The following is a 17,815-nucleotide window of genomic DNA, read 5'->3' as shown; positions in this document are numbered from 1 at the left end:
AATTTATACGAGAGCCCCCCACCCAGATGCTGGCCTTTCAGTTGAGCTGACAGCTCTCAGTGTACACTTGAATGAGTAACTAGGTGCTCTCCAGGTCTGATGCTAGGATTAACTTTTGCCGTTCAGCCTGCCTCTGACAATGATTTTCCATTGCCTCAGACAAGTCTTTTATTCATCCAGGCTTAGATTTTATTTCTTTAGGGACTCTGAAGGAATACTGAGACCAAAAAATGGGAGAACTGTAAGGGACACCCGTTGTACCCAGTGGGCAGCTCTACAGGCAACTGAAATGTGGAGTTTACTAGAAGAGCATAAGCTATCAGTTTGGTTAGACTAAATAAATACCATCAATAAATGGGACTGACTGTGTGATGTTATGAAGCACCAGTCACTCTCAAGTGCCCAACACAATCCTTTCCATTATTTACATGCAAAACCTAAACTGTGGAGTTTAAGAATAGGCACAGAATACGTAGAACAGTTCTGAAAATAAAACCACATAAGATGATGGTTGAGAGACAAACCTTCAAATCTTCAAATAATAAAATCTTCAAATAATAAAATGTTATGAAACGGCTAAATACTAGGTGATTGAAGTACTCTAGAGAATGAGAAATAATAAAGCTTTTAAGAACAGAATGAATTTAAGTGATGGAAAAAGGGAGACACTGATACCTCTGTAGGAAAGTGGGAGTTCTGTTTTTTTTATAATGTATGCAAACATTTAGGTAACTAAGAACCTATCAGTCCTCACATCATATGGATGGATGTCTGACACGCATGACTCTTCCAGTACATCTCAGAAGTGGCTAACTATGTGCTAATACCTAAGCTCTAACAGGACACAGGGGAGACGTTCCTACAAAATGACACACACATGTACGTAACAATTATTTTTTTTTAATGAAAGCTTAGATTTAGCAAATCCCAAACTATATCTTCTCTACCACCACCAAACTTCTATCTTGATCTGTGCAAAAAAGCTGGGGTTCTTTGAACGTGGGAAAAGGCCTAATCCAAACTGTGTTCACTCTGTGTTTGTTTAGTAAAAGTTGTGCTTCAGGAAAGTCTAAATATAGATATCCCCTACTGCACACAGTTCACAGTCTAAGCAAGATAGGCACAGCGTGGGAACTGGGAATCTCAGAAAAGAAAATAACTAAATCTCTTTAAAGTCATTCTATGGTATTACTGACTTGCTTCACAAAGGTAGTACAGAAGATAATTAGTGAAAAATAATAAAAAAAAGCAGGCGCGTCATTACAGCCTCCTCTCACAAGGACAGAGCTGTCACTCCCTTGGGTGGTCAGATGTTTCTCTTGGAATATGTACATGGAGGGAAGGAGGGACAGTGCATATCGCTAATAAGTGACCTTGAGAAAGGTTTTTTGGGTTTGGTTTTTTTTACTTTTTTTTTTCTGCTGATGGTTGAAAAATAACTTTTAGGCCAGCTGACCAAAGCCAGCATTTTCACAGCCTGCAGACCCCTGGTTGTGAACCTGTTTTTCTTTTTTAAATGGGTGACTTTTTAGTTCACTTGTTTACATGAACAAACACGTCAGCAGCAGCAAACTCAGCATGGAAATTCAATAACTGCTCCTTTCTGGTAGTATGAGCAGACTATTCAGATTTTAGCTGAAATGATGAAAAAGCAGATTTCTCAGAAGTTTAATGCCAGCTTTGGAAATGACTTTTTGTTGTATATTATTTGTGGAGATTTAGTTAAAAATCAATAAACTCCAATGAATAATGCTTTTGCTGAAATGCAGTTTATAACTGAAAACTGCTTGACCAAAATTCTGCAGGATAGCTCTCCTTCTAGATCAGTACAATGCTGGGTCATACTGCCGGAGCTGTGAGATCAATACCTGCATTGCTTCTTCATAAATTGTATTTGTCCTCTGTTTAAATAAATGCCATGGAAAGAAATATTCAATCATCATCTCTGCTGGCATTCTTTTACTATGTTTTGTCAGCTCTTGCTAAACTTTGAGGCCACTTTGTAATTGGCTGAAAACAGAAGGTAAAAGCAAAGATTTTACCTCTTTCCTGCCAGAATTATTTTGACCGCAGACAGCACAGACATGAAGCTTATACTCAGTGGTAACTAAAGAACAAGAAGCGTCGTAACAAAGTCTAAAAGTTCAGTCTAAAATGCCAAAGACCTTCTTCATAAAAGACTCTGTTCTTTAGAGGCACTCTGACAAAGGGTAATAGTGTGTAATTCTAGCTTTGGCAGATGTGTACTGTAGATATTTGGGGTAATGAGATAGCTGTTCAACTTGTAAGTATCAAAAAATTTGTTGGAAATATGGTAAATATTTTTAGAACCAAGAACAAAGTATGGCTGCTATTTGGAGAACCTGGATAACAGGATTGCCTGAAGCTTAACTCAGATGTGGCTGCTGCTAAGAAACAAAAAGTAGAGCAGAATTTCAGGAACAGAGAATTAAAGATCAAGGTAATTTAAGGTCCCAACATTTCAAAGTATGGTAAGTAAGTCAAAGGAGGAAAAGATCACCATGGATTACACAGCTCAGTGAATACCTCTGCTTCATGTAGTCAGTGTAGCCAAAACATACAAACATCATATTTCAATTCGAAATGAGAAGAAATAAAATATAAAAATGCCAACATATAGAAGTGTCTTATATGCTCCCAAAATATTGATGTGCTACCCCCTGTAAGAAAACACATTTCCAACAGAGAAGTTCAAAGAAAGACAACAGTAAAGGCAAAATAACGATACAACAACAACAAAACAAAACAAGAAAACAAAAAAGGAACCAGAAGACTGTAGCCTTACTTTCCTAAGAAGTTATACAAAACAAGAATTCATAAAATCTGAAATAAAGCATATGAAATTGAAGCTGAGGGAAACTAATGCTTCTGATTCACAAAAAATGTAAGATAAAAAACTGATCAAAACAAGCTATTACACCAAAACAGGATACTATGAAATTCACAGCAACTAAACAAAACTGCTACAAGCTGCGAAAACACTGGGCATTCATTCACTCACTGATAAAAATTCACATGAGCACTATAAACATTGTTTTGAGAAAAAAAAAAAAAAACACCAAAAAACCCCAACCCTAAAGGCATTCTTTTTTCCCAATATGCCTCCTCAGTTTTTCGGGTGTGTTACTTAAGATTCACTGGAAAACCTTTCCCTTTTGTATTTCTTCATAGACACAGCACTAACTCTTCTTGAACACATAAGGGAGTTTGCCCATCTGGAGCTAAAGGCAGATGCCACATGAGGCTTGGGTTTCCACATGTGTTTTCTTTCCCCAATCAAAGCAGCAGTTCTTCAGTTTGCTCTTCTGTGCCCTACCGTTTGAGTACAAGGAAGAGATGGGAGCCTATTTGGGTCTGAAGAAAGTCTTCCTGTCAGTTGCCTTCCTCCTCAAGCCAGCAAGTGAGCATTTTCAAGGAGCTAAGCCTCAGAAGCTTAGCCCTACCTTAAAACTAGTCAAAGACTCTCAAGGTTAAGGTTAGGTATGATCATCAGAGCACCAGCACATAGGCTCATGCCGTTCTCCTCCCCTACACCAATTTTTTTCTTGGAATCCCAACACATATGGACTCTGTATGGATCCCAGATCTCTAGCCAAGAGTTAGTCTAAAAGGATTAAGATGGAAAAAAATAATCTAGGAATGTGGTATTCTTGATGAATCAAAAAATCGGTGTCTGAAAAAGTGGAGGGCATGTACTGTCTTGAAAGAAACGTTTCTGTAGATTTTTTTTTAGATTTTTTCTGTTAGATTTTCACTTCTTGGTTACTTATCAATAATGAGAACCTACCTATGACTATGGTAAATCTTCATCTACACAAAGAATGCATGGTGCGTTCTGTCCTTCAGCTTCTGTCTTCCATTTAGAAGCCAAATTAATTTTGGTTTGGTAAGTATCTTAGGTCTTCTACCTTTGCTCTTGTATTTTGGCCAAAATCTAAGCTTAGTGAAGATCTTCCTTTAATACTAAGTTATGAAAACTTTGTTTGACACAAAGATTACAACTAACCCTTCTATTTCCTACTGTCAAGCCCTCACATGTCCTGTGTACTTTGTCAGGACCTAATAACCCTAACAAGCCTCATGTGCTCCTCAGCCATGGCCTCAGGAGCCCCATTTAATCTGAGCCCTAGGCCTTCAGCCCAAACTCCAAATGTAGGAGTAGGGATCTCCAGTTCAGCTGTGCCTATATCTAGCCACGTTCATCTGGATCCAGGCTTACAGGCTGACTTCCTAGCTTGACCTCAGTCTTTTCTTATCAGTATGGACCTGCCTGGCAATCACTAGGTTATGTCTGACCCTAGTTATCCTTGCTAGGCCCGACTGTAACCTGTGGGCTGCCTTCCCAGCTTGACCTTGGACCTACCTCGTTACTTGCCTGATGACCTGGACTCTCGGCTGAATCTGGTGTGCCCTGCTTGCTTTGCTTGGGTGGTGTGAGACTGGGTTCTGGCAGTGAGGCTCTGTCCTATCACCTGTGTTATCATGCTTGGCTCCTGCCCTTTATGGAACAGCCAGCGCTCACTGCTCCTGATGCTTTGTGTTTTGCCTTCAAAATAAACCCAGTAATCCCAACAATAACTTGCATGTCAAAACTAAGTGAAACACTTATTTTAACGTTAAAAATCCCATTATTAACCCTCTAATTCTAGGCCTGAACATTAAATGTTAATTCCTTTTGATTCATCAGACTTCTGACTTCTCCTCCTGTTCGCAAACTGAGTATTACCCTTTTGGGTCTCACCAGGGGGGTGTGCCCATTTCAATATGGAAAGTATGAGCTATTGCCCCCTTATTGTTACCAGCCCTGGTGATTGGAATTTAGCTTGAAACCCCTCTAAAGGTGAGAATAGTTGCTTCTTGTTCCACTAATTTTGATATTATTTTTCCCCCACAAAGGCTGCTGCTAAAAAGACCCAAACAAACCTTCAGCTGAGGAATTTGCTGTGTCCCTTCCTATACTATTGCCAAAGGTTAAGCATAACACTGAATCTATGCAAATTGAGATCTAGACCAAAGATACTACAAATCACTCTGTCTTTCAAAGACAGCTTGTGTTTGCTATAAGAACTCCACAAATTTTTTAGATCTTTCTTTTCATAAACATAATTTCAGGCCTGCGATTAATACAGAATAAAAGACCCTTAAACCAAGCAGGTTAAATCCTAAACCATCCTCCCTTTCCAACTCCAGCCCTTCAGAGGACAGACTTGTTAAGTAGGAGGAATATGCCCCACATTTCACTCCTTTTTCTTCAGAATCTGAAGTGAAACTGCTGGCTTTACACTAAGCATGTGTATCCACTGCCAAGCAATATATTCACAGTCATGTATTAATTCTGACTGAAACCCTTCTCCTTGACATCTAGGTTAGTATTTTAAAAGAAGTAGGCTCTATGTGGTGGCTATTCCATTTCCTATCATTACTTCTAACCCCAATATAAGAAAATGCAATAAAGCCATACTTGAGTAGGTTTGTCAGCTATCCAGGAGCTATATTCACTTCTAGATCAACTGGGACCTCACCACCTGTAAGAAGGGGAAGAATGGCATTTAGTCAAGAGCAGTGTCCCAGGGATAATTAGCTGTACAGTTATTCATACCTACATCTTTCATCAGAACTACACTAACAGTTTATTTAAACTTCATGAAAGATCATGAAATCTTCACTCAACTGAAGTGCGGAACTTCTGAACTGAGTCAGGGTTTCACCGGGCCTCGAAAGGTTGGCTTTGCCTGTGGTGTTGAGCACCATCTAGTGTCCCCACAGTGGGCAAGGAGCAATTAGTTGGATGACCATCAAAGCAAAAAACCAACCAAAGTACAAGTCTTAAGGTGAAGTTGCTCTGTGCCACGGAACTTATTTCTGACTCTTCTGGGCTCTCAACAGTGTCATTTTTCTCTAATGATATCTGCAGCATTGTGCATTTAGTCATTCACTGTCCTGAATATAATCCAAAACACTCTTTTCTAACATTTTTCATTGAAACAACAAACGTAGCAGGATAAGCCATCAGAAATCTAATTTTGCAGCAGCTTTGATATACTGCCTCATCCTGCTACATCCCCCAAGAAAAACGGCAGAAAATACTTCATGTCTGTATTTTTTTACACCCAAACAAAGCTGTCACTGCTTTAGCACCTTTCATTTATTTGACACACCCTTTTAAATTATCTTTTAGCCTTCTTTTTAACTATAGCTGGATGCATGTCAGTTGTGGCCACCACTGTTTCTCTACAGAGCACAGAATTCAGTGCTGACTGCCAATGAGTCAGTCATTTCAATGCTAACAGACAGTTAATAGTCATGGTTTTGACAAATCAAATGGATCTGAAATCCATCTTGCTCATAGTTGATTCAATTTGTGAAGCAGTTCAGTAAGAAGTTACAGCAGTTCCCAGCAGCAATATGATCCCGGGGTTACAACAACACAGTAAAAAGTTTCCATTTTATGTATAATGCTATGCAGCTAGAGAATTCTTTTAACTAGCACAGGAAGTGTATGTTAAACAGTTGCTGAATTCAGACAAGTTGAAACACCTTCCGCACAAGTAACCCTTCCAAAGATCACTGTGATGCACACTAGTGACTGCGTACATCTGACCAAATCAGGTATTTTTTTGGTCAATTTAGGTAATCTTTTGGGTTTAGTGAAGACTTTTTCTTAGTACTGTATTTCCTAATAATTTAATTTAATAGAAATAAGCCAGTAAGACAGGTTTACCTATAAATATATACTGGTTTTTATGTACATATGTATCAGCTGTTGGGAGAGTGTTCCACACATAATCAGTCGCCATTTTATTGCCTTCAACGCATTGCACCTGGCTAACACAGCCAACTGTTTATCGGCTAACAGCGCGCCTGTTAAATTTCTTTTCTCCTCAGGTGCCTGGGCAATGCCCTCGAAGAGGCAGTGCAAGCCCAGCCGGGACAGAGGCCTGCCCGCCAAGGCATGCTGGGGCCAGCGCTGCGCGCCCCCGCCACCACACGAAGCAGCACTAGCGCTCAAGCGACGGCGGCTGGGGGCCGGCAGCCACAGCCGTGCCGCCAGTAACCGGAGGGTGACTAAGGGTGACGAACAACGCCGCGGAGCCGCCGCCGCCATTTTGGGCGAGGCCAACCACGCCACAGAGGGGCGCGGGCCCGAGCCAAGATGGCTGCCGGCCAACCCGCCCCAGCTCAGCCCCGCCCCGGCTCGGATGCAGACGGCGCGCACCGGAAGTAGTTCTCCCCATGCCGGAAGTGCCGCGGTTCCGGAGCGGTGGCCGGGCGGCGATGGTAGCGGGCCGGCAGCGGCGCGGCGGGCCGGTGGGCCCCTCCGCGTCCCGGCGCGGCGGCGCGGGCTGAGGGGAGCGGGCCGCCTGCCGTCGCCCTCCCGCTCCCTCCTTCTCCACCAGAGGGAGGTAAGGGGCTGCCGGCGTCAGTGAAGGAGCCGTCGCGTTGCGGCGGAGCTCGTCTCGCAGCGGAGCGCGGGTCCGGCGCTTGGGGGACTGGGGGCTGTGGGCGACGTCGGCAGCCGTTTAGCGCGCCCTGCTGCGGGGGAAGAGTCCCGAAGCACCCGCGGAACGGGGGTGGATGACTCTGACGACCGTTGCGGGTATTTCCGAGAGCTGCCAGTAAAAATAGTGTCTTGAGACGGAAAGTAACGAGAAATCTCTCTGCGTTATCTCGGCCTCTTTCGGTGTAACCCGTAGCTGAGGCTCCTCTTCTGGCTGCTGCTGCCTAGCAAGGGCAGGAGAGAAAACAACTAATGTTTATAATCTTAAATCTGCTGCGGTTTGTAATAGTGTTTGTACTTTCAATATGTGCATTCCTTTTGAAGTTTTATTTTATTTGAAGGTGACTACTTGTTAGCCATCTCTAAAATGCCCAAGTACTGGAAAGAACGGACAGTGACTTAGCCGTTGGGTAAACACGGCGTCTGGAAATCTTACCCACTGGATCAACAACTTCTTACACAAGTATTTCCATTGTCCTACTAAAAGTATTAAGCCAGTGTATTAAAGGGAAACATACTGTTATGTGATATGGAAGGATAAGCTAAACAACAAATAACTGACACAGGCATAATTAATGGCATTCTCAAGTATTTACTGTCACTATATGTTTGACTCTTAGCCACCATAAATGCAGCAGTGTGAGGGCCAGAACCACTTCTGCAGGGCTATCCTGATCACATTCTGTCAGGTCAGGATTGAGGATATCCTTCAGATGTGGAAAATCAGGAAGCCTTTTGAGATTGCTAATAACACAGATTAGTTTGGCCTCAGGAAGGGGGATTTAGAAAGGTGTAGTGATTTTTTTATCAATTAATGGTTCTCTCTGATACTTAATAATTATTGTTCTGTATGCGTTAAATAGGCATTTCTGCCTAGTTTTTTTTAAAGCCTGAAATAGCTTCTTAAAATAGTATTGCATAAATTAATTTTGCCCCTCTCTTAAAAAAGGTAGGAAAGGTAAAACTGCAACCATCTGAAAAAGCGTATTTGTTAGAAGAACTAACCAGCTGCAGTGATGCAGCGGTTCTCTCTGCCCTGCCCAAGGGCTATTTTGAGGGAAGTTGGTGATTACTTCTTGGTGTGAGCAGAAGCGCTTCAGCTACAGTGTTTGTGACTAGTTGGAAGAGTGTTTCAGGTCACCTACACCCATACGGCTAGCTGGAGATCTTAAAGCAGCTGAAATCAAGCCCAGTAGTGTCTGTGGTGCTTCAGTAATTTGTACTTCTTCTGAAAAATGCCATTTGATTGGTGTCTGGTTTGTTCTGCACTGAGTCAGTTACTAGTACAGATGTTCATCTCTTTTCCTCCAGAAGGCATACTGCAACTGTTGACACAGGTAGAGCACAAATACAGTTAGGTGCAAGTAACATGCTTATAGTATCTTCATGTGTGCAAACACATGTGTACGAATGCATACCTTCAGTACTTATCTTCTCGCGTTCAAATCAAAAACATCTGTTTGTATGGTTCATAGATGGGCACTTAGCTAGAGCTTAATAAAACTGAGTGTTGCTACACCACAGACAAGCAGTGATGCTCCTGTTATTGGCTGGCTAGTAGCATCTTTGTCTTGCGGATTTCGAAGAACTTTACAAACTTTCTGTGTTTATAAAAAGTCTTTTATTATCCTCATCCTGCAGCAAGAGACACCGAGGGCAGATAGGGTAACTTACCTAATTCGTAATTTGTTTTGTTCACACAGTACTTGAGTATAGCCTGGTATAACTTGATAGCTAGCAGGCCCTAAACTAGCCAGAGCCACTGCTGGAGCATTGTATGTAATTACCACTGTGCCAACAACAGGCTAATAGTATGGTTTTCTCTGATGTAGAGAGAACTTGGGTCTTCAAAAATGTGTGTGCGCTCTTTTTACTAATGCGTAATGGAAAGTTATAAAAGTTAACTTACAAACACCAAGCTTCATCTGTGTCCCTTTCGCCAAACTGTACTGAATGTATATGTTGCCTTTTGTTCCAGGTGCAGAGCATGGAGAATGATGAACTTCCGCCAGAGGATGGGATGGATTGGTGTGGGGTTGTACTTGTTAGCGAGTGCTGCAGCTTTTTATTATGTCTTTGAAATCAATGAGACTTACAACAAACTAGCACTGGAGCACATTCAGCAACACCCTAAGGAACCACAGGAAGGAACCACATGGACGCACTCCTTAAAAGTACGACTGCTATCCTTGCCTTTTTGGCTGTGGACTATAATATTTTTAATACCGTATTTACAGATGTTCTTGTTTCTCTATTCCTGTACGAGAGCTGACCCCAAAACTGTTGGGTATTGCATCATTCCTATCTGCTTGGCTGTTATTTGCAATCGTCATCAAACATTTGTGAAGGCCTCTAATCAGATCAGTAGACTACAACTGATTGACACTTAGCTCAATTTCTAGTTTCCGTAGCTGTTCTGAAGCAATTGCATATGCCTGATCTAATCATAAGACTGAAGTTCTGAGTGAAGGCTTGAAAGAGCCTTTTCTTTCAAACTGTTAAGCAATGAAGAGAGTGACTGTTTTCTATTTAAAAAAAAAGTTAACTACAAAGGTTTTTAAATATGGGTCTATCAGAATGGCCAGAGTGGGAGAGTCCTGTGTGACACTTGATGGAAGTATTCCTCATTTTGCCTTAATGATGCAAAATTGCAGCACTCCATCTGAAACATCCTGTGGGGGAATAAGTTTCTGGTCTGTGACTTTACTCCTCTGTGCAAAAAAACTGATTTCCAATGTTTTCCCTTGGAGTAAAATCAATGAGAAGATACTACTTTTGTGGTAAATGTGAAAAGAAAAATCAGAACACGATTATAAAAACGGCACTTAACACAGTTCTTTTGCTTTTTCTTTTTTTTTGAAGTAATACCTACATCAGTACTAGTTTTAATGAATTTTTCAAAAGTAAGTTTAGATATAAATACAGGAAGCAAAGAATAAAGTTTGTGTGAACCTTTAAAGGAAAAAAGGTACTTTTTTTTTCCCATGGTAGCATACTGTTTTCCAGTGACTGCAGCATTACCATGTTGTAGTAGGTAGGTAGTGAGGAGTGGCAATGGCCTGAGGGTTGGTGTTTTAAACTCTCTTTCCTATGATGTCAAAAGTAGCTTATGCTGGTGTTGGCCTGTGGTCTGCACAAAACTTCATTTGTGTTTTCTTCTATCTATACAAATCTACTTTGATTAAAGTTACAAGTGATTGGAATTTACTACCATTCTAATGTCAGTCCAGACATGATGCAAAAGTGTGTTCAGGGAGCACTGATATGCTAGGAGAAACTTTGTATTTGGGACAGTTAACTGGTATTAGGTTGGGGGGGGGGTGTGTGCTACAGACAGGTTGTAAGACAGATAATCATGTTTCTTCCAGAAATTTGAAAAGTAAGATACCTTCTTCTCATTCATGCAATGAATGCAAATTTCTTCAGTCATACTGAAATTCCATTAGAATTTCCTGCCATAGTTTCAACTCTGTTTTTCAGTGCTATGGTTTTTAATTCTAACTACTTGATTGTGTATTTTGAATAATATTGAATCTGTTCTTTCTTGTCCTTTTTTGTTTCTTCTTAGAATAACTACATTTTTGAGCCAGCTATGATGGAAATAACCTTCCAAACATGAAAACAGTGCAAAATTCACTCTTCAAAAGCAGTAGGCCCAAAGCAATGATGAACTAAACTCCTTGGTTATAATTTCAATTGTATGTGATTGTCAGTATCTAATCATCACAAATGCTAATCCATTTCTGACTACTTCAAGGGAATCCTGGAGAATATCTGCTTTCTCTTGCTTTGGAAAGAGAACACTTTTTTTCAGTGTTGCTATGTTTAAGTATGGCAGTTACAATACCTGAAACTTTCTGTATGCATTTGGAGGTATTTTGAGACACTGGTTTCTAATGTCAGCATTGGTGCTAGGACCTGCAAACAATGTAGCCTGTACAAGAAGGTCTTAAGTTCTAAGTGCAATATGAAAAGGAGGAAACTGCCATCTTAATATGCTGGAGTAAGAATAAAATATAAACTCTGACTTGTAGTATCTTTGAGAGTCGGAGCTTTTAAGTTGTGTAGTTTCCTAACTTTAAAAATCACCGTCCTATTTATCTAAAAAATAAAAACTTTTCAATGTTTATAAACAAAAGTCTATTAATGCAGATACATACCAATGGCTTTTTATTTTTGTGTATGTTTGTTTGTTGCTAGATAGCGGTGCTGGCAGTCAGCTGCTGTAGCTTACTCTCCTGTCCTTCCCTCGGTGGGTATGTTTGGTTGATCTTTTTCTGTTGTCCTTTTATGCTCTCTGCCTGAATTATTTGTCCTTAGCCTGAAATTTTGGGGGTGGCTGGATAAAAATCCCTTTGTCATTTCTCTACCTTTGTGTAACAGTGAGGCATCTCTGGCTGGACTATATTTTTAACTTGGTGCTGTAATTTTTAAACCGAGCACTTACATTGTGTCTAGATGGAATTATTTAAAGAGCAGCAACATAAGAGGAAGCATCAAAAATAGAAAACGTTAGGGAGAACTGCCTGTTTCTGTTGTGCAAGCATGTGACCTTTAGCAAATTCATCAGCGTGCCTGATGTGATGAGCCAAGCTGTCTGGATGTGGAACATGTGCTGGGCAGAGCAGTGACTTTGGAACAGAGGTTTGTGTTTGTAGACTCTTCCATCAGAACCCTGCTTTTGGGTTAAAGCTGTTGACAAGCATAAGCTTTACAACGAACTACAGGAAGACGCACAGTCTAATTCGAGCAAGTGCTGTGTCTGTAAGGGTTTGAGCTTGAGGTGGAAAGCAGCAATGGAGAGAATTAGTATAAACTATTGACGTAGCATGTAGGAATACTAGACAACAGGAGTAGGAGAAGAGTAAAGCTAGCTCTGCTGGTGCTTCCAGCATTTTTGATGCCGGTGGAACATCAACAGGTGTGAAGTCTTACCTACAGAGTAAATAAAGGAAAGACTATAAAAATTGATCATTAAATTTGTTTTTTATTGTAGTCTTTTAAAAGTAGCAAAATAACTTCTAAGGTTGATTATCATGAAGATTTGTAAATAGTGTCAAGGCCAATTAGTTCTCGGTCACAGAAGATAACTGCCTGCGACACAAATTGACATAATCTACAAGCTTTTGCAATAACTGAGCTCAAACAAGTTTTACAACTACTTTAAAGGCTACAGAACCTCTCAATTAGTTCTTGATCATAAATGACATAATAGTGTAAATCTGTTTCTACAGCAACAGCATTAAAAAAAGATGTGAGACTAGCTTGTACTGAACTTGCTCATAATCTATTTAGTTCTTTTTACTGAGGGGGCAGCAAAGATGAATCGCTACAACTTAAGGGTAGGAAAGCTATTTTTACTCATACTCTTTTAACTTAAAATGAGTTAGATCAGACATGATCTTGAAGAGCTTTCTAAAGAAGAAGCTCTAGTAATAGAGGTGGTAATTAAGTCCTCAGAAGATTGCTAACCTCTACCAGCTTAGCAATCATTTAGTGTTTTAATTTTCTGCCAAGAAAGTGAGTAGCTGTAACATAAGGTTGGTTAATATTAATCTCTGTGCCACCTATCCTAGATTTCTTTTTATTGTGTTTGTGTCACAAGATAAAGCTTTTGTCAGAGTGCTTGAGCATCATTCTTGGGCAGTCAGAGTGTTAGTTTCATTAGCTCTTTGATCTCCACCAAACAGTCCCTTACAATCTCAGGAAAATACCTGCTGCGTTTTTAAGTGCTTCTGAGCCAGTTCTTCAGTTCCTGTGATGGGGAGAGTGGATCCAGTGAAGAGCATAACTTCAGGCTACAGCCCTTCAAACTTATGTCCAAGTTGCAATAAAATGTGTTCCTTATGACACATTTCTTCCAGCAGTGAAGTTGAACTGCAAGCTTGATTTTTTTTTTAGGTTTCTTAATTAAAAATGAGGATTGACTTATCCTTGGAACAAAACTTCTGTGTTTGTGCAGGATACCTATTAACTCACCTTATTTTCTCTTGCCTGGTCCATTGATGTCTTAAAAGGATGCTCTCTATTATTCTATTAATTTCTAAAAAATATTGCTTGTCACGTGCCAGTCTTGGATGAGAACCTTTTCCACACATGACCTAATGCATGAAAGCAGTTTAGTAACTTTATCAGGTAGTTTATTTTAAGAACTGTCTCATCTCTCCTTAAAGCTTGCCCTATGATACATCTTTCTTCTGGAAAGAGCGTGCTACAAGCACAAGAAGGTACTTCAACTCTCAGTCCTCAAAGCCTGTGACTAGCCCAGTAATTTTGGTTAGTGAATGTGCCCAAAACCACTGCTCAGTTGTTTATGCTGCTGAGTGTTAACCTAGTTACCATATATTGAGTCCCATGATACATTATTTATGGCCTAACTGCCAAAATAGTGTGTATTTTAGAGAGAATCCGGTATCTGTAGTAGCTTGTGTATAAATTAACTTTTAAGCTAGAATGAGTATAAATTACACAGGGGCTATAACAGGTGAATCACATTCAAACCCCTTTAATGAAAATCGTGAAAATGAGTCTCTCCTTCCCAGGAATTAGGAAAGGTCTTGCACTTTTAGACAATGCCCTGATTATTTGGCATGATGGGATTGCCCCCTTTACCTCATAGAACCATCTGCGTGCCTAATATACTTGTGATTGTATTTGTGATTGTGATTCTTTTAAACACAGAACACCGCAACCTTTTAAATTCGCTTGTGAATTTTAGCCTTGAAGCTGTTCAAACCAGCAAATTCAGTGCTTCAGAGCACTAACAATAGAGTATGCCATATAATCCCAGTCTGTGTGAAGGAGACTTGCTTTGAGATTCTTGCTTTTCTGTTTTGCAACTAGTAAAAGTAGTTGGTTCTCATTTAAATACTACCAAGAATTTAATGTAGTATCACTTCTACTCTTTTAATAGAAACATACCAGTGTTCTCCCCCTTTATTGATAAGGAAACACATCTAGTTCCCTCTGGCTGGTAAGACTAAAGTCTGTTAGTAAGACATACAAACTATACTGAGCAGCATAGGTATGGTTAACGGCTTGTTTTGTGCCAGCCTGAAGTTTGGTTAAGGTACAAAAGCACCAGCATTCTCTCTGAGGTGAAGAGTATGCCATCTTCCTTCCAGTGAGGCTTATCTACTGTACCTAAAACGCAGGGGCCATAGCGGACTTGCGTAAAACCTTTATCCTCTAGGACAGCTTTGTACAGCTCATTGCACACTTTTGGTTTGTAAGTTTTTCTGTCTTCAGAAAATTTTGGAGCCTCTTCCACAGCCATGGAAAAACCTGTGTGCTTCACTGACTTGTGTGCTTGGTTGCTTGGAAAAAGGGTGCCGCAACCAGTGAGCAGCACCAGCTGGTTCTCTGTTGCCCCCTGTACAACTGTTTCCCAGTTGTTTGGCAAGACAGACAGTACAAGAAGTAGGAGACTGCAAGTGCTTTTGGGGGAGAAAGGGGCTCCCCAGAAGGGGTTCAGAACACAGTTGTAAGGTAGGTCCTAAAACACATGGAGGGGGGAAAGCGGAAAAAAAAAAAATCTAAAGAACAAACCCATCATCATCACACTAAAGTTTTCTGTGCCTAGTTACCTTACAGCAACTCTCAGAAAAATGAAATTAGCTGTTGAGCTAGGGCACTTGACACAAGCAAACATACAGGTTAGAATTATTAAGGGCCTCCTGAAGCTTTAGTACACTTTTCATTGTTTTAAGTTTTTGTGGTTGCAATGAGGAGTAGAAATGCTTCTTTAAAGGCAAAACGTGAATAGTTGTTCTTGACCCAATGCTCATTGATGTTATCTGGAGCTCAGGTGCACTGTGTTACTGTGTCCAGGTTAACAGAAAAAAAAAAAATTGCCATTACCTGCATTTGCTCCCACACTGGTAAAGTTAGGGTTTGTTGCTTTAGACCTGAAGTTTTGTGCCCATGATGTGCCAGTGGACTATTCACACAAAGTTTATATATAAGGCCACAAATTCATGCCTAATGTTAAATGTTGCTTGTTAGCTATTCCACAGTTCACATCGTTGTTGAGAGTGTTTAGGACTGTAGTGGGGGGCAGGAAGGGAAAACACAACTTTCAAATGTAGCTCTACAAGCTTCCAGGGCTGCAGAACAGGGCTTATAAAAGATGTCAACACTTTCTGATAACGTTATCAAGGCTGGGTGTTTTTTGTACCAAGTGTTGCCTTTTCCATTTTGATAAGCCACTTCCTCCAATAAATTATCTACCCTAAAACGCTTAAGTATTTTATCACTTTATGATTTTCCAGCCTGACAAGAGATCAGAATTTGTGTAATTTTCCCCTCACCCTAGGTCCTCAGCAGCTAAAGCCCCTAGTCTTCAGAGTTGGTTTTTTCGCCTGTTATCCTCTGTCATACCTGCTAATAGAAAAATGAGTGTGAATTTCTTAGAATAAGAGTACATAACTATTGAAAATGTTTACTGGACCTCATTTTCAATACACACACTCGCATTTCAAATGAACACAGATAACTTTGTGCTCATAAAAATTCATTATTTATTCTGACACTTTGTCCTCTGTACACAAGTCTCAAGATTTGTTCAGTTTCCATAATACACAAACTATACCAGTGGAACACATGAGGAGAAAAATAAAAAGCTTTTCACTCTACTAAATCAGTTATTTCTGCTAAACTTGACTCTCAGGCTCCACAGTAAGCTTTATGGACTGGCTCTCAAGAACATTTTATACCTGTTCACAGAAGCATGCACCTAAAAAAACCTGGGAATTAAAGTAACATACAAGCATTGATAACTTTCCCCTTGCCAGAAGCATCTGTTACCCTTGATGACATTCCACATGCTGCATTATAATCACTAGAAAGAAAAACTACCTTAGCAGAGGAATAGGGTATACAGCCAAGAACTGTTACACATAATGTGCTCTGAGCTGTTACCCTAGTATTTACTTTCTCACCCTCTTAAACTACAGCAATCAGTGTAGAACCCTACTACATTTTCCCCAGTTTCTGCCCAAAGTTTTTTCTTACTTTTAGGCAATGTTGACAGTTCTGCATAGACAGACTATAAAGCTGTGATGTTTGCTTTTTTTGACTTAGCTACCAAATAAGCCTACCACAAACAGGCTTAGGACAGATAGCAGGTTTTTAAATGTGGAACTTTAAAGACACATGCTGGCTTGTCACTTCCCTGGCTGTCAAAAAAAATTGAGGATTTTTTGAAACCAAGATTCCCAACTTTTTCTACCTATGTTGTCTATGCTCTTTTCCAGGAAGATACTCAATTGATGTGTGACTACAGCTTTCAGATGCCAGGCAACAATAACCTTCCATAGCAGGACTGTACAGGGCTCTTGTAGGACTGTTCAGGAATGGAAACAGTCCTAGCTGTGTTTTTTTTTTTTATTTTGAATACTGTAGTGGTCTTCTCTTGCTCTCTCTCCATACAAATGAAAGTTATCTGTTACCATCTTAAGATCATACCTGACAAAGTACATCTTTATAGATTTTATTACTTTATCTTAAAAGTTTAAGTCACATGAAAAAAGAATGACTTGGCAAAAGTCACTAAAAGCGTAGCAGTCAGAAGACTTGCAAGAACAGTTTCATATTTCTTAGCTTGTTTGCTAAAACCTCTTCTCGACCTAAGGCTGGTACCCTGCAAGCCACACCCCGCTGACACCAAGGCGCATCCTCTCCTAAGGCCTCCGTGCTAAAACAGCACCGGGGTGGCCATGTCACCTCCCGAAGACGGGCAGCCCCTGCCCCACCGGGGCACCGCACCCGGGGCCGCCTGCGGCCCTTCCAGGCCTACGCTGGGCGCCCGAGGCCGGGCTCAGGGCTGCTGGACCTTCGTCCGCTTCGGCGGCGGGTCCTCAGCGCTCGCCTTCGCGTCGGTGCAGTTCTCATCTTCATCTTCCAACTCCTCGTCGTCGTCGTCGTCCTCGGCTTCACCTGCCAGGGTTCAGGCGGGGCGCGGGTGAGCGCTGACCCGGGGCCCCCGCCCACCCCCGCCGGCCGCCACTCACCGCGCGGCCCGCCGCCGCCTGCCGCCTCTCTCTCCTCCTGCACCAGGGGCGCCAGCAGCTCCGCCACCCGCTGCTGCAGTTCGGCCAGGCCGCGCCGCAGCCCGCGCAGCTGCTCGCCCTCGCCCTCCTCCGCCGGGCACGGCACCCGCACCGACCGCGTCTGCCCGTCGCGGCCCTTCAGCTCCGCCACCAGCTCCATGCCGCCGCCGCCGCGCGGCCGGAAGCGCGCGCGGCCCGCGCCCCGCCCCGCCCGCCGGTCACGTGCCCGCCGCCCGCCTGCCGCGTG

The 17,815-nt window shown here is 41.5% G+C and overlaps 2 protein-coding genes across 3 annotated transcripts; one reads left to right on the top strand and one right to left on the bottom strand.

Moving 5' to 3' along the window:
- The first annotated feature begins 7,259 nt into the window (after positions 1 to 7,259).
- TMEM251 (transmembrane protein 251) lies at positions 7,260 to 11,068 on the top strand. 2 transcript variants are annotated; one of them, XM_037393496.1, is made up of 2 exons: positions 7,260 to 7,424; positions 9,498 to 11,068. In XM_037393496.1, exon 2 carries the CDS (start codon positions 9,514 to 9,516, stop codon positions 9,907 to 9,909), a length of 396 nt encoding a protein of 131 aa, XP_037249393.1. In that variant the 5' UTR covers positions 7,260 to 7,424; positions 9,498 to 9,513; the 3' UTR covers positions 9,910 to 11,068. The 2 variants fall into 2 exon arrangements, with proteins under 2 accessions (XP_037249393.1, XP_037249394.1); XM_037393497.1 differs by lacking the exon at positions 7,260 to 7,424 and adding an exon at positions 7,518 to 7,618.
- Positions 11,069 to 16,018: 4,950 nt separating this feature from the next.
- Positions 16,019 to 17,754, bottom strand: GON7 (GON7 subunit of KEOPS complex). The gene is made up of 2 exons (XM_037393498.1): positions 17,530 to 17,754; positions 16,019 to 17,455 (listed from the first exon to the last, which is right to left on the bottom strand). The coding sequence occupies exons 1-2, from the start codon at positions 17,726 to 17,728 to the stop codon at positions 17,337 to 17,339; spliced, it is 318 nt and encodes a 105-aa protein (XP_037249395.1). The 5' UTR covers positions 17,729 to 17,754; the 3' UTR covers positions 16,019 to 17,336.
- Positions 17,755 to 17,815: the final 61 nt, after the last annotated feature.

This window comes from Falco rusticolus, chromosome 7 (assembly GCF_015220075.1).
Source record: "Falco rusticolus isolate bFalRus1 chromosome 7, bFalRus1.pri, whole genome shotgun sequence".
In the NCBI taxonomy this organism is placed as follows: Eukaryota; Metazoa; Chordata; class Aves; order Falconiformes; family Falconidae; genus Falco; species Falco rusticolus.
The sequence above is the reverse complement of the archived record's forward strand: the minus strand, read 5'-3'. Positions and strand labels throughout refer to the sequence as shown.